The following is a 17,182-nucleotide window of genomic DNA, read 5'->3' as shown; positions in this document are numbered from 1 at the left end:
ATATGCTTTTAAAGCAAAGACAGACATTAAATCAATTTCCCATCACTTCGTGGGTCTCTTTAACAACTTCAAACAATATCAGTGTATTCAGATACAAATAACTGAAGTCGGGATTATCAGTACTCTGCTGTATGCAGTATTGTATAGCACCAAGTACACATCATTTTATATGGTTTATCACATACTATTTTTCTCTCTTTTATTGCAATTTGATGAAGAACATATGAACATGTAAACTTTGAAAATGCATTTCAACATTGCTTCGTGTCACAGCCTCTGATTAGGTACGACAATAGTGACTGCCATTCAAATAGTTCCCAAACTGTTTGCACAAAATGCGCTGCAGCTGGAAGGACTATTTAAATGAACTTGGAATTGATGGAAACTGCTGTGCTTTTTCCAAATCATATCCAAACATTTCAGATCCTCATAATGTATCATGGGCTGTCAAAACTGAAATGAAGTTCTAAAATTCCTAAGATGTCTTCAGTGAATAATTTCCTATGAGGGACATGCTGTTATTCTTACCCTAGTGTGTCTTGCTGTATGTGTTTGATGTCTAGACTAGTGAAGAGGTCTGGTACAGGACCAAATGCACCTGCAAAGACAAACACAGAAAAAAGAAGAGAAAAAAATACATATAAAGGAGAACCTCTTTAAGTATGATTTCAGTATACCACACCCTCATTGACATATCACTAGCAATGCAGTCATGTCATCCTGAGCTTCTCAACCTATCAACCGAAGGCCCATTTTGGCTCCTATGAATTTTTTTGGATTGACTTAGATCGAATGCAAATCTTTCTTCTTTAATATTTGGCCAAAATCGCCACCCACCTGTAAGAGCTTTGCAGCCCATCGGTTGAGAAGTGCATTCCCAAGGTATGTCTCAAAACACTACCATGATAAAATTTTGTGAAATGCATCATATCACTGTTCCACTTGCACTGCATACATGCGTAGAATTTGGTCATCCACACTGACTCCTCTTGACCCGTTCACCTCTGACCCCTGACCATTCATGCTTACCTGCAAGACAATATAACCTCATGAGCAAGAGCTTCATCTGGCTATTGTGTTGGCTGTTCTTGATCCCCATTTCGAGCAGAAGGATAGCTTTCCACAAGTGCTTGTCGTTCTCTGGAGGGAAGAATAAGATATATAGAACTTTTTTTACCTTCGAGTCTCCAAATCAAAATCACACATCCATTTGCTGGAGGCATGTAGGTGAAAAAAAACATGCACTGTGTTAACATGCAGGTGAGAGTAAATTTGATGCGCTTGATTACTCTCTACCTTCTCTCATAATACTAAACGAGTCTTTTCATCATGAGATAAAGCTGCAGCTTCAAATTTGAGCTGAAATGACGTGTTTCCTTCTTCGACAGTTAAGCCACTAAATTTTAATTAAAGGAAGCAGCAAATTCACAAAGATTTGCTACAATGTATGCATCATATACCAAACAACGATTCCTATCACAAAGTATGTGACACCCTTTAATTCCCTGGACATAAATAAAGAAGGGGCACTATGGCATAGAGGATAGGGCTCTTGACTATCAGTTTGAAGTCCCTAATTCAAATCCCATCAAGTGCTTACATTAAGATGTTTAAATTTGACCACTATGTCCCTCTTGATCAAGGTGTATAAATGGGTACCTGGCAATGCTAGGGTAATAATAATGGCAGGCCCCTCCGGTAGAGCAGTAGCAACACTGAAGAGGCTACCCTAGACAAAGAAGACCATATCGTCCGCCTCATGCCAAAAGGGCCCTAACAGTGTACAAAGTCTATGGTGTTAAGGCCCTTTTGGCATGAGGCCGACAACATTGTAACTGGAAGAAAGATGCTGATGATGCAGAGTTGTTGGCTTTCACAAAGAACACCTAATCAACCAACCTGATTCCTCCCACACATCTAGGAGAATATGCACTGCCAGTAAGAGGTAGTCGTCAGCGTACTGGTGGTCGGCGGTGATGTTGCCGGCAGCGAGGCGCAGGCTCTGCCGATGGGTGGCGGCCATCTCCATGGCGACGTCGAGTTTTTCGGAGATGGACAGGTTGGCCTGGATGCCGAGCCGCCTGCTGAGCTGGATGGTATTCAGGTGTCTTTGCAAACCCTTGATCTGTTGGCAGGCAAGACAGAAAGAGGCTTTAAACACAGGCTGGTGGTAGCACAAGCCTCTCCAAATATTGCTATTTAAGGCTTGGAATCCTTGTCATTCCTTACCTGCAGGTCAAGAAAATTGTAATGTCTTTTACCATTTTTTTTAATGGGGGGGGGGTGGGTCTACCCTCTCAATCTCTTTCCCTTGAAAGTCTCAGTACTAGCGAAGGATTTCTGTGACTCAGACTATGCTCTGGCTAATATCTGACTGAAACTAGATTAAATCAACCTTCCATGTCTGATTACAATTGTAATTTGAGAAAATGACAATTTGGGGAGAGCAACATACTTCTGATTTAAGGAGAATCAGGAGGCATTTTTTCTAACAAGTTTTCAAATTACTGAAAAACACAATATTTTCGCATCATAAAATTGCCTCTAACAATCAACAATTATAGTGTAGACAAGAGCTTTCATGTGCTTCTTAAATTTGTGAATCTTGGCTCTCGCGCAAATCGCAAAATTTAAATGTATGAGAACATTCCTCATTTTACAGTAACACATGCTGCCAACGCAGCGTTTGCTAAACGAAGATGAGGGAACTCACCGATGTCGCTATTGACAACCCCTCCTCCTCTGCATTGGGGGACCTGGCATCCACCAGGCTCTGGGTGAAGATGGCACCGTCCTCCCCAGCGAGGAGGTCGGTGTAGCGACACAGGTCGCTATAGCAACAGAACTTGGCTCCAAACAGCGAGTGGTAGTGCCTGACAAGGTCTGGTGCAGTACCTACATAGACGGAGACAGACGAATGTATGAAGACTTACAGGGGCATTCCACACGATTTTCATAATTTCACATCATGTAGTAAATAAATCGACATCGCCATGTACAGATTTGTGGAATTTATTGTGGTTCTTGAGCAGAGAAACAATACTTTGAATAACATCAAACAAATTACAGTGAACAAGGATGATGACATTGGAGGCTCACATATTTCAGAAATGTAGCAGTGTAATTCCATTACAAGACTGCTTTGCTTGCGAGTTCACCTGTATATGATCTATGCATGCCTTCTTCTTTTGTGCTGCTTCCTTGAGCCCTAACTCATGCATTCTTTTGGTGACTCTGCCATGTCATTTTCCTTGTTCCTTGCAATTTATTCTAAATTTTGAAAATATTCTTATTCTTCATCCCAAATATTATAAATTATGAAACTCTGTCCTCAGTATAACTAATTTATAATACTGTTCAAATGTAAAAATCTGAAAACCATCCGGAGGTCTCCTTTAATAAGAAGCTGGGCAATAATGTCTTATAGTTGTCACCATTTATCTAACCAATATGACAAGATGCCATAAGCAAACAAAGTCTCCCCCACAAGCGTACGAGATGTTCCCAACATGGAAGAAAACATTATGCTGTTAGCCGCCAAGATCCGATAACAGGCACTGCCGATCTGATCTCATCCTCTGCTTATCACTCACAGTGCAATGCCACAATCTCTTTGAACTTGTCTTGACAGATGGAGTGTAATGAAATGGAATAGTGGAAGGATCATCACAATCTGACCTATGATATGAAAATTAAGGAATTTTAAAGTTTTATATGCTTGCACGAACCATAATACAGGTTGCAACCATATGACTATGAAGTGGCAATGCCATCATCTCACAAGGCTTCCAATTGACTCGCAGACAAATCTTCACAAATTTTCCATGTTTGGAAATGTACCTCAATCATAAGAAAAACCTGTATCACCCGCAGAAAGCAAGAAGCTGGTCATGTGAGTTAATATTGCATTCTCTTTCACAACATCTAAGCCCTCCTCATTAATTTTGAACAGTGGTTTAGTGGACAAGACAATGACGAGATATCTGAGACTTTAGTTTGAGGGATTCATAGTGGAGTCTTGAAAAGATTTGAGCCTAATCTTTTCCTGGCTGCCGTCTCCTCCTCACACCCTCTTTCAACAAGTAGCTTTAGAAAATTCCACGCTTGGAAGTGTACCTATATATCAATCATGAGAAAAACTTGTATCCTCCACAGAAAGCTAAAAGCTGGTCTTCGAGTTAAAATTGTATTCTCTTTCACAACATCTAAGCCCTCCTCATTAATTACCTCTGCCAAAGGAGGTTATGTTTTTGTCGGCGTTGGTTTGTTTGTTTGTTTGTCTGTTTGGAAATTACTCAAAAAGTATATTGGATGAAACTTACAGGCAAAGTTGATAGTGACACATGGAACTGATGATTAAATTTTGGTAGTGATCCAGGAATATTTATGAATTTTTGAAGGATTTTCCTTTTTAGCTTTTGACAACTAGGGTCAATGAACAGCTCAAGGTGCCGCGTAGCAGGAAGCTGATATGATGAATTAAACACAGGGCTTCTTTATCATATTGGGTGATTTTCAGCATGTGTGTATGGGTGGAAATGAACTGCTTGGCAGAGGTCTGCGCTCTCCGAGTGCTTTTCTAGTTTTGAACTGTGGTTTAGTGGAGAAGATAATGAGGGAACATTTGAGACATTGGTGGTTTGTTAGCTTGGGAGTTGAGTCAGGAAATGATATGCACCTATTCTCTCCCTGGCTGCCGCCTCTTCCTCATGCCCCCTTTCAACAAGTTGCCTCAGCAGCTCCAGGCGGGCCAAGAACGGTCCCCTCAGCATCCGGCCACCCCCAGCATCCCCACTGGTGTTGGTCTTGGCCATCTCCGCCTCCACCCGCTCCTCGACGAAGCTGACCACCAGATCCAGGGTGTGGTCCACCTGACCGAGCTTGGACTTTTCTCTGTGGGCGTGGCGGCAGAGATTTGATTGTTGGTCAGGGTTGGTCACAATTTGAGATTATTTAGGACATTTTATCGAGATGGTGTTTGATAAGAAAACTGTGTTCGTCTTTGCACTACAAATGAAATGCTGATAACAACAAAATAATGACATTATTTGAAAATAGGAGCAGACAAAAAATGGGTATGTGTGCCATATATAATGCTACTTGAATGCATTTAATGTAACTGCTATAGCTTGACTGAAGAAAGAAGTCTCTCAGTCACTACATATTTCCTTCATGAGCAACAAATTAAACTTTAAGTAGGCCCCACAATGCCATAAAACATGGCAAAACTGAGAAAGCATATTGCTTCAAACAACACATATGTTACTTCAGCAAACATAACAACAATATTTGAAACTCCTGTATGTAAACAATCTGTTTTGAGTAGCTGGGTTGTCATTATATCTGTATCTTTGCTTTAGAAGCAGCAACGATGTTGAGCAATTACCTTAAACCTAAATCTATTTGTCCCAATGTTTTTGATAGTTGGAAAATGATAACTGCCTTTAACCTCTAGTGGATCAATGAAACCATACAAAACAAAACAAAAATCCCAAATGTTGACTAGTTACTGACCGCATGAACATTGTTAGTTTATTCTTCATTAACCCTTTGCGTGCATTGAGTGCCAATTGGCACTGAAAACCCAACAGCACTGTATTCACTGTCCAAAGTTCCTGGCACAGACAGGGTTTAACAAAGTTCTGGATGCCACTTACTCCTCACTCTCTGGGGGTGTCCATGCCGAGTCTATGAGTTTGAATGCCGACTTGTAGTACTGTTCATAGAAAGACCAATTATCTGGCCTGCAATGGGGAAGAAATTCACAAAAAGCATTCAACAAACACAGTCTAAAAGAGCATCATGAAGTCACTTGTTTGAGAGTTAAATGCAAAACTCATACAAAACTCATCAAGCTTGTCGTTAATGTTGCAGATTCATTAAAATTAACACTTTTTTTTTTCTTTTACACAATGCAGCAATACTAAATTAAATCCACCATCACATATCTTGCGAGGAACAAACTTCACTGCTTAACTGGCTGGAATGGAATATCGCACAGTAGATGCATACACAGAGATTTGTATTTCGCAATAAAGACTACATTATCACATAGTAGGATCATAAGCATTAAGTCACAATGTAGACACAATGACAGCATTCCCTGATAACATCCTTTATTGGGCTGTTCACACAATATTATTGGTTCATTCTGAGCATTTTCTGACATTAGTGTCAGAATGTCAGAACAACACATTATTCACATGCAAGTTTTATATCACATTTCTTTGACCTCCTATTCCAGATGAAGGAAAAATAAAATGACCTGAGTTGTATAAATTTATCCCTTGCAACAAATTCATCCAGCAAAACATATTGATGCTACACTAAAAACTCTCCTCCTTAATATGGCAGTGAAGTAAATAGATGCCCATCTAGTTTTACACAGGAGCAAATGGATTTAATGCACATACTCATTTTGCAGCAATTTTCTGTAGGCACTGTTGGCCTCCGCCCATTTCTCCATCTTGAAGTAGAGTTCAGCTTTCCGGCACGGAATCCCGTGAAACTCGCTGTTCATTAGTTCTGCAACAACAAAAATGATGGGCTTACTTACACTGTCGTTGACAATCAACAGAGGCTGATAAAAGACATGATAATAACAGAAAAGACTGAGACACAAACTGAATTATTTCTCAAGGCAAAATAAGACTTTGAGGGTGTGGCAAAGTATGATTAGCAGTTGAGAAGAGAATCATGACCACGTAAGACAGAAAGAAATATCACATGGGTTAAAAAAGACTACAAATCAAACAAATAAGACTCTATCTCCACACCCATGGCCAGAGACTAAAGAACTCATTGCCACAGGCCATAAAGTATACTGTAAAGGAAGAAATATTTGTGGCATGAAATTTGTGCAGCATCTAATGCATTATAGTGTAGACAAGGACTTTCTCATGCATTTAATTTCAATGAATCTTGGCCCTTGCAAAATTCGCAAAATTAAAATGCATGCAGAAATTTCTGGCTTTACAGTACATGCAGTCTAGTTACAACAATCAATTATGACCTGCTAACACAACAATTTTGGTGAAAGCTGTGATTGATTTAGAATAAATCACAACTATAGACAGATTTACTGTTGATTCAGGCCAAAAAGTTAGTACTGATTTTCATCACAATGTTTTCATAAGATGGATTGGCAAATCAGTCACAAAGTTATGATTGATTGGGGGACTTACGATTGAGCTGAACCAATCGTAATTCTTCACAAGATGGGGACAAGACTTACTTCCTAGATCGCTGTCGAGGATTTCCAGAGCCTTTTCGTGTTTGGAGAGGTAGTTGAGGATCATGAGATAGAGGATGACTTCGGCCTCCGCATCCAGCTTCTTCTCCTTCACCATCTTCTCCACCATCTTCTCGGACAGCGGGAAAAACATGGTGGAGGATAACTTCTGGTCCGGGCTGGTTATACCCTGGAGGATGATAGTCAGGTGCAGAAGTCACAGAGGAAGAAAAAGTGCAAAATGCAGCTTTGTTCAGAATTGTCACAGACGCTATACCAAAACACAGTTTGTGCCTTTCAGACATGTTTGAGTGAAAATCATAACCGTTTACACATAATCATATTCCAAAAAGACTTTGTTCAGTTGTAACTGGCTGGAATAACGAACTCTTTTTTTTTTTTTTTTCAAAGCAATATCTGTCAAATTAAATATGCCCTCTTGAAATGATGACAACAAAAGAGTTCAGTATACTTCTTGTAAACTAATTGTGATATAATCTCTCACTGAACCTGTAGCAGGACATAGGCAAATTGAAAAATAAATGTGTTGGAAACACATACTAGAACACAGTGCGAGACCAGGAGCAAGAGGAATCAATGATACAAAGAAAATAAACAAACCCAAACTATATTGCACATGAAAATAAACAATAGACTAATACTGTTCTAAAATAATACTTGCTTTCAATGTTTCTTCAGACTAACAAATATTAAACATCTACCAAGTACTATACTGCAAGAACTGAAATTTTGCAGTGGTTTTATTTTTTTGGTGAATTCCGTAAATTGATGCAACCGAATCACAGCAACGATTACTAGACCCTCACATCTGTGAAATTAACAACACAGGGAAATGTCCAACAAGTTGCAATTTGCAAAATTATCTGTACACGAAAATTTCAGCCAGTACAAAAAGTGCCTTCTGCATTAAGCATACAATGACCTTAAATTGCCTTTGCCTAACTCACCTGCATGACAACGCTCATAACACCCCAGAAGTAATATGGGTTCTTTGGGAAGACTTTGTATAATGCCATGGCAACCTGTGTAAACAAACACGGATTGAACGTAATTAGAAACTTGTTAACACACTGAATCATCTGAAACAATCATCTGAAGAAAACTTGTGTATACGGGCAGTGATGAAAATAAACAAAGAATGCTCAGCTGATATCGTAGGATATGTGCGCTTGTGAAAGAGACATTTGATTTCCAAGTATACTCGGGCAGGTGTCTGTGGGAAATGTATGTTGTAAAAAAAATCAGCTTGTCCTCAATGGGTTAAAATCTCACAGATGTAACAATTGCAAGGCATGGAATAAACATTTTAAGTTCCTTATGATGATACAAATGATATACTTTTAATGTCTGGACAAAGAGAATATGAGAAAAATATCGAGAAAAAAAGCTCACTTGTTGCTGACGTTTGGCATTGCCTATCCTGACGAGAGCCATGAAGAGATGTGTGTGAAACTCCTCATTCTGTGGGTGGCTTTTCAGGGCACTTGAGTAGATCTCCACAATAAGTTCAGCTGCAAAAAAAACCCAACAACAACAACAAACAAACAAATAAAACGGGTAAGAAGTAAGATATCAAGCTCAAACACATTTAGATTCATGCTGGTAAGCACTGCACATTTTCATTTTGTCTTCATATTTTTATGTACATTGTATACAGGGTAAATATCAAGATACATATTTACAACAAATCAATTTAGGTGCACAGACCTGAACACAGTATTGGAGTACAAAATGGAGTATCAGTTGTAAGCTTCTCTACATTCATGGTAAAACAATGGTCGCTTACATAGACTGGGAAAAAACTAGGGTTCAGGCCCAACATGCTCAAATGAAAAAGACCACAGTGGGCACAAACTTAGTTTCTTTCCTGTGCCAAACTATACCCAGCTTTCTTTTTAAATGTTCATTCATGAATTGAAAGCAGCAAAGCTTGATGGCTAATTTTGGAATTGATACCTATAAATACAGAACTTCAAGCACAAAAAAGAACAATTGTTACTCTGAACTACTGACCATGGGTTTTATCTTTATATACACTAAATATCCCATTCATAGCACTACAGGTCTTATTTGTTTGGTTAGTTGTTTGTTGCTAGGATGTTATTGTTTCTGTTTTTGCTTTGTTTACTTTTGCACAGTGAACCTTTGACATGCTGACACCTAGCAAACAGATGGTAAAGTGCTCACTTGTAAGGTGGAGACAGAGATATCCAGGTAAATCATTCATTGCTACACCAACAGTAAATGCTCTAGTCACTTTCCCTCAATGCATTAGTGTGAATGACAAAACACAAGTACTCTTGTGCAAGTCAAACTCACACAAGTCAAACACATCAAGACAGTGTAAGCTGTATTCCAGTCTTGTTTTGCTTTTATTTAGCTTTCCAAAAATGGAACTGAATTCAAATAATAAAACTAGAAATATTTGCTGCTGCAAAATGCAAATGCATCCTATGTACACATGTTCTCTTAGGTGTAACATTCTATTACTGAGATGAGAAATCTGAGCCATTAATCAAATTGGGTCTCAGGCCATGTGTACTATCTAGTGTAGCTTTTGTAATACAAAATCCACAGTAATTCCAAAAGGGATTATAAATGCATGAAGAGAATGCAATGAAAATCAGCACTGAAAGAAACACAAAATATATCCTCCATTTTTGCTGCTGATAGTGTACAGCTAGGCTAAAGTATCAGAGAATTTCTTACGTTTCTGCATCTCCCTGAAGCATATTGACAGTGCTGACAGTGTGGGTTCGTCTGTCGGTTTCACAGCGACGACCTCCTCTGTCAGGGCGAAGCTCTCTTTTCTTCGGCCGATGCGCAGCAGGGCTAGAGCCTTTAGAACCTGTCCGTCAGTAAAGGTCACAAATACATAACTGATACATTACAGAGATGCCAATCTTATTAACAGTATTGCAGTATTTTGAGGGCTGAAAAGGGGTATTTTTTGGTGGAAAAACAGTAATTCCACCTTTCCTGCTATAGACACATGTAGTACTACAATTGGGAAAGACAGAATTTCCATGAAACCTGCAGTCTTTTGGCCAAAAAAGACAGTATGACATACAGCATATATTTTGCAGTTGGCATCTCTGACATTACTTTTCATAATACGTATCTACCAAAAGCAGGTTTCAGAATCTCTGCACTCCAATTGGCCGATTGCTAAGGGAATTCATATTACTCATAAGTGTCCAAATTCTTTCATTTTAGAGGTCGTACCTGTACCATCTGTGTCTGTTAAAATTGAGCCATATATCAGCAAAACACACACAATTTATTTGGGAAGACAAGTTTAATTTCCTCCTACGTACCTTTGCACAGTGGAGATCTTTGTGCTTCTTCAGAAGCTTGTCAGCTGCCTGCAGCGCTATCTTGTAGTTACCATTGTCAAGGTTATCTGTTGAAGACATATTTTACATGTAAAGATTTACATTAAAGGCATTATTTGCCATTTGCAGATGAAACAAAAAACCAGCTTTAGTGCTTCAAAATAGTTCTAGAATGTTAGCTAGTGATAGAAACAACCAATGTACAAATGCTAATCAATATAATCAATGTTAAGTATTGTTAAATATATAAAATGTAAACAATAGTTATAATGAAATTGCTTCTAAATCTAGAATAAACCATCTACAGTTATAATTTGGTGAGAAAAATAGTAATATCTCCTTATATATTAGGCTTGCACTGCACAATTTTTATATGGCAGGATGTTTTGTGATACTGTACAACTGACTTACACATTTATGCATCACATGATAACTTGGAACATTTTTTTTAAATCACTGCTCCCAATCGTAAACAATACCTTTAAGAGTTGTATAAATGCTCACTGAGAAGAAGGTGAAACTAGCAGAGTGCAGCACTTATTTATTTCCAGTGCTTATTATTTGAACATTATTGGCACATACCGTATGTCCCGAATAAGAATCACAATGGGACCCTCCGCAATGATAACTTTAAAGGACAAGTTCACCTTCATATACATGTGGCCTGAGTGAATGCAACAATGTTAGTAGAACACATCAGTGAAAGTTCGGGGAAAATCGGACTATCCGTTCAAAAGTTATGAATCTTTCAAGTATCTGCACAGTCGCTGCTGGATGAGAAGACTACTACAGTATATGATGTCATATGCCTACAACAATATAAAGAAAATAAAAAGAGAATTCCACAAAACTTCACTTTTTCAATAAAGTGCACATTTCTTCGACTTGTTCCTGACATATGATAAGGGTAATATTATTCCCCCTGCCTTCTGAAAGAGAGAAGTCAAGTGTTCTTTTGTGATGCAAGAAAAGTGAAAATATTTTGAATTTTCTTTATTCTCTCTTTATATTGTTGTACACATGTTGTACACATCACAAGCTTTAGTAGTCTTCTCATCTAAAAATGTAGCCTTGACTGAGCAGAAACTTCAAAAATTCATAACTTTTGAACGGACTGTCCGATTTTCCTCAAACTCTCACTGATGTGTTCTTCTAATATTGCTGCAGTCACACAATCTACATGTTTTTGAAGGTGAACTTGTCCTTTAAAAATAGTGAATCAATCCAAATACTATAACTATAACTCATTATCCACGTCTTGCAGAAAACCCCATCTGATTTGCTTCAGTGGCCAAAGAGAAATGCAAAGGATCTTTGTAGAGCATGTCAGGAATCCCTTCCCTCCAAGTTCTGTCCATCGTGTTCACACATTAATATGCAGTTCCAAGAGCATCAAAGTGCTAAATTTGGAAGAACCATATCCGTGACCATGACATGCTTCACATTTCTCTGTGACCATTTAGCTAATTGAATGGGGTTTTCTGCAAAATATAGGTTACAAGATGTTATATTTTTAGACCCTGAAATAGACAGTTTAATCATATTGGAAGTTAACAAGGCAAAAATCCTATTGTATTCTCTTTTTTTTTGGGGGGGGGGGAGGGGAGAGACATACTGCATAATTCAAAGCAAAGATTGGTCTATGACTCATTTATCAAAACTGAAAAGTAAACACGATACTGACACTTGATCTATGACTGTAAGTCATCTAGTGTATCCTCATTACTATATTAGGCAACATGCATTGACAATGCAGAGTGCAGATAAGGCAGAAAGTAAGATTGAATAGGAAGTTAAGAAAGTAAGACAATTGAGGAAACCCACAAAGAAATGATTTATTGGGAGGAAAGGCAAAGTTACGAATACCTGAAAATTAAAGAAGATAGAAAAGAAAGAGAAAGATAGGGGCTGCACACACACGCCCACATGCACGCACTCAACTGCTTTGTATAGAAGCTACCACAAGACTCATTTCAGGAAAAGGGAAAAACGAATTTTAGCTTTTCAAAGACATCACAGTCTACACAGAATAGTCGCTGTGCTGAGACCGCTACATTCAGATCAAACGATCGACCCTTACTGCATGCGCTGAATGAATTCTTACTGACCAGCATTTCAAGCGATCAAAAAACTTCCAACACTTGAAAAAGAAAAACATAGGCCTAGCTTCTAATAACTATTCGACTTTGGAGGCTCAGACACAATTATGTTAGGTTACTCACTGAATAACAAGGGTGAGTTTATGTTTGTGCATGTTTGGAGATCATTTGTCCAATTTGAAATAAATTAATTTTGACAAGGAGGTGCAAAAGTACACCAACGAATTACCACTAGAACTCCTAACGTTAGCACCATTCCTTTTTGACAAGCAGACTAGATCTAGGCCTACCATCTGACCATGCCTACATAGAAATTCATTAGAATCCTTTTGGCTTTATGTTTGTCAAAAGGCAAAAAATGTTCATAGTTGATGGCTTGCTTGGTTTTGTTTAGTAATAGTATTCAGGCAAAAAATATGGTCAGGCATGTCTGCCCGCATAGTTACATAGCGAGCTTCCGGTCAATTGCAAACACTGTTTCTATCGTACCACCCAATCTGGGTTTGGAAGCTGCAGCTGCTGCTTCATGCGTGCTTTCACCACAGCACAGGACACCACACGGTGCATTTGCAGCGAGCGAGCACAGGGGACTCTCCCCCATCAGAAATAGTAATTACGGATGTAGGCCTACTGCCTCGAGCCACAATTAAGTCAACTTGTGGGCACAACTTTTCAGCAAACACATAAATGAACAATTCATTACATTCCTAAGCCAGACACAACACGAAACAACTCAACATCACATCTGAATTTGTCGTACGTACCATACAACGGCTTCAGTCGACGTTCATTCACAGCATCCACATGGCCACTGCGACCCGCCATGTTGAAAGTTCACTCCGACCACATTTCTCGCAGCTCGCGAGATTATTGTGCCTACGACAAGCCGTCGAACGAGACAGTGAGCATTTTCGACGAGGGTGTGGCCGCGCAATACCATGAAATACCTCTTAACTTCTTCTTTTTTTTCCCCTTTCATTTTAGCTTTTCACTAATTTTCTGCACAGGTATGGGCAAAAATTAACATGAAATAACTTTGTGTGAAAGTCCGGAAATTCATTTCCTGAACCAGGTCACCTCTTCTCAATAAAGTGCTGTTGTTGTTTTTCTGTTTTATTTAAATTGAACAAACTGAAACTATCATAAAACGCATAGTACATGTAGTGTATCTATTTATGCATTATTATATAAAGTAGCCGTATGTTATGTAAAAGACTTTACCTGAAAGAACAGCGCATGACATTTTAAGGTGTCAAAATCGATTCTCCACTTTTGAAAATGAAGAGCTAAATTTGTTTCTTCTCTCAAATACTGTATAGGCCCTATGCTATAGTGAAACTCTAAATCTTTGGTACGTTTTAACTGGGTTTTGAAGCAAGCAACAGCAAGAGGTTTATAGTTCGGGATTTGTAAATATAAATGTAAATTTTTTATCAGCAAAATCAAGTAAGTTAAAAACTTATCGTCAATAAAACAAAACAAAAAAGAAGACAGATGCTATGGATGATGTAATGTTTCGACCCCTTTCTTGCTCATCATAAAGACTGTGTGCAGTACGCCGATGAGAGAAATAATCACTTACCAAACTTATACCAAATGACTTTAGATGCAACCAATACAGCATCACTATTTTGATGAAAACTTGCAAAACTTTTAAATCCCAAATAGCTGTCTTAATGTCCGATTGTACTGAAACATTTTTTTTTTCTGCACTTCGTTGTGTGTGTCATCTTAACTTGCAGTGAAAATGGAGCGGAGAAAAAAAATCATGAAGAAACATAACAGCATTAGACGGAGAGTTCTCGGCATAACTGCAATGGAATTGGATTGACTGAAATGGTAATAAGATTGTGTAGCAATTTGTATCATTGTGCGCACATGTAGTTTTCATTTTTTTTTGGGGGGGGGGTCATTTTCAAAACTGTGAAGAGTTTGGTATGGGTGTTCCGTTGATCTCCTCCAAGAAAAGCTACATGTTCTTCATTTTATGAAATAAAAATCGATACAATATACACGAACACTCAAGCGAACTCCTAATCCTAGACATCTTTACTTCATACAATACTGATAATGCAGTGAATTAGCAATAACTTAACAATTTGATACAACAGTGGTAGCATAGGCCGACACATGCTACCAGAAAGAAGATGATTCTGGAAAATTCCATGTCGATAAATGAAACCTGAATTACTGATTGCAAATTTCACGAGTAAAACAGACAAAAGAAAAGCACCATGCATCTCCAGTCATTCGTTTGATATCATGATGGCAATCACTTTATTTCTGCAGATCATTTTCTCATTACAATGTATTTAGTTCTTAAAAGCAATGAGGTATTCGTTCCTGGTCAGTAGAAAACAAACACATTACCTTCACGTATTAGAATTCATCTGAAATTTTCAATATAAGAACTTCTATCTATCGCATCTACTCAAAATTAATTCATTGTCTATATAACTATCGCATACAAAAAGATATCAACATGAACATGTATTTTCGCATAGGCCTACCATTTGTCATTAATCCACTCTTGATGTTTGAAGTGTATTATTATTTTCATGTTGTATATATTGTTTGTAGTTACTGTAGGGCTGAATAGAACTGAACAGGCCTACCCTGCAGTAAAAATAGATAAAACAAAATAGATGAATAATAATGAATATAGAATAGAAATATTCAGTCAAATTTCCATGCACAATATACAGTGGGTGTCTGCACACTATCTTATACACGGAGACTTCAAAAAGAGACTCTTAAAGTCGTTAAGAATTGCACACATTGCCGATGTTGCCCTAAAATTGCATGGTACACTGTAAAAACATCGGTGTTAGATTTAACACCACGGGTGTTAAATCTAACACCGATCAAACTTCAATAAAGGACCACACCCACAGGTGTTAAAAATGCACTGTGATGGTGTTGAAAAGTGTTCACCTGACACTTCGTGGTGTTAATTTGACACTGCACCTGGTGTTATTTTGACACTGTACTGGTGTTAATTCAAAAATGACACCACATGGTGTTGATTTGATATTTGCTGGTGTTAGGAGTATCAATGGTTTAACACCCGTCCAGCTTCAATAAGGGACCACACCAGCTGGTGTTACTTTGGTGTAAATTTATTTTCACATTTTTTCAAAAATCTAGTATTTTAATGTAAAATTCTTGATCGTCTTGTTTAAATTAAAAATGAACAAGAAGTGCAGTTACTAAGAAACTCTTCAAAAAACAGTTTAAAATTTGGAAATGACACCCGTAGGTGTTAATTTAACACCATAAATGAGCACCAAAAATTTAACACCAGCTCGGTGTTCACTATTTAACACCGGACTTTTTGCAGTGTACCCTCAGTATAGCGAACATGGTTATAAATAACGAAATTATCATTTACCCAGGCCGTTTCCGAGTCTTTTAATACAAAGAAAGACATATTCAAAGGAAAATGCGTCCCGTTATAAGAAAATGAATATTGTTTCTATACCATAACTGTGTAATCATTAAAGATAAAAGTCCAGGCAGTGATACACGTGAATTTCGTACCGTAAAACTACTCGAAAAGTTCTTTAAAGTTTAATATCTATGCCTATCTTATGACTCAGAGGAATTAGGGATAGAAACACCTGAGGAATTATTTAGCAACAAACGCATGCAACACTATTCTAAACTCCGACAACCTGTATACAAGATTGAAAAATACTCTTATATACATTGCATGAGTTTATGTAAAATTTATATATAAGAGAGCTTCCACTGAGAAATGAAACAAACCATTTTTCTATAACTGGCTACTTCCCGTAAAAAGGAAAAATTGTGAATTATGATGACATTTTCATGCATGACAATGACGCCCCGAATTGCACTACAGCTGTATGCTTATGCTGTTTTTAACGAGAATATTTCAGTTTTTCTTTAACCTTTTCTTTTTCGTTCAGTTTACATCACGTTGTCAAGATTAAGCTCAGATTACTCTAAGCGGCAAAAATAAAATAACTGCAATTCAGAGTATAGATCCACTGGGAGGAAGACAGTCTCACGTATACAAAGGTGGCGCAAAATGTATTATTATTGACAAACATATTTTTTTCTTGTGCAGCTCTACAGGGAAAATGATTCACATTTTTCCACTTCATCGGAATGGAGAAAGTGCAGAAAGAGAGAAAAAGTATTTTCGATGAAGTCGCCAATTTCTTGTTGTCATAATACCTGAGATACACGATATGTCAAATTCGTGATGTAGCTGAAAACTAATGGGGTGTTGCAAGAAAGTCGAGTTGCAATATTGATTGCAAATATCATATTGCAAACTTTGCAATAGATAGATCAATTGCAACTTGCAATCAATTGCAAGTTTCCATTGCAAAAAAGGAGCTTGCAATTGATTGAAACTTCTTGCAACACCTCCTGAGAATGTCCTGAGTTGACTACAGCCTTTTGTTCAGCATCTTCGCCATGGTACGTAATAAATATCCTGTATCTCACAAGATATCACAGATCCT

The 17,182-nt window shown here is 37.9% G+C and overlaps 1 protein-coding gene across 1 annotated transcript in view; it reads right to left on the bottom strand.

The window, feature by feature from the left end:
* Positions 1-13,511, bottom strand: part of LOC140227577 (N-alpha-acetyltransferase 25, NatB auxiliary subunit-like) — a 29,924-nt gene extending 16,413 nt beyond the window's left edge. The window contains exons 1-13 of the mRNA XM_072307992.1: positions 13,451-13,511; positions 10,570-10,655; positions 9,962-10,100; positions 8,645-8,763; positions 8,200-8,274; positions 7,235-7,421; positions 6,414-6,525; positions 5,658-5,744; positions 4,679-4,893; positions 2,714-2,895; positions 1,900-2,125; positions 1,030-1,140; positions 529-598 (exon numbers count right to left, since the gene is read on the bottom strand). Coding sequence (XP_072164093.1) covers positions 529-598; positions 1,030-1,140; positions 1,900-2,125; positions 2,714-2,895; positions 4,679-4,893; positions 5,658-5,744; positions 6,414-6,525; positions 7,235-7,421; positions 8,200-8,274; positions 8,645-8,763; positions 9,962-10,100; positions 10,570-10,655; positions 13,451-13,511 — 1,670 coding nt within the window. The remainder of the gene's footprint in view (positions 1-528; positions 599-1,029; positions 1,141-1,899; positions 2,126-2,713; positions 2,896-4,678; positions 4,894-5,657; positions 5,745-6,413; positions 6,526-7,234; positions 7,422-8,199; positions 8,275-8,644; positions 8,764-9,961; positions 10,101-10,569; positions 10,656-13,450) is intronic.
* Between the last annotated feature and the right edge of the window lie 3,671 nt (positions 13,512-17,182).

This window comes from Diadema setosum, chromosome 4, assembly GCF_964275005.1.
Source record: "Diadema setosum chromosome 4, eeDiaSeto1, whole genome shotgun sequence".
Lineage (NCBI taxonomy): Eukaryota > Metazoa > Echinodermata > Echinoidea > Diadematoida > Diadematidae > Diadema > Diadema setosum.
This window is presented reverse-complemented; position numbering and strand designations above follow the sequence as displayed.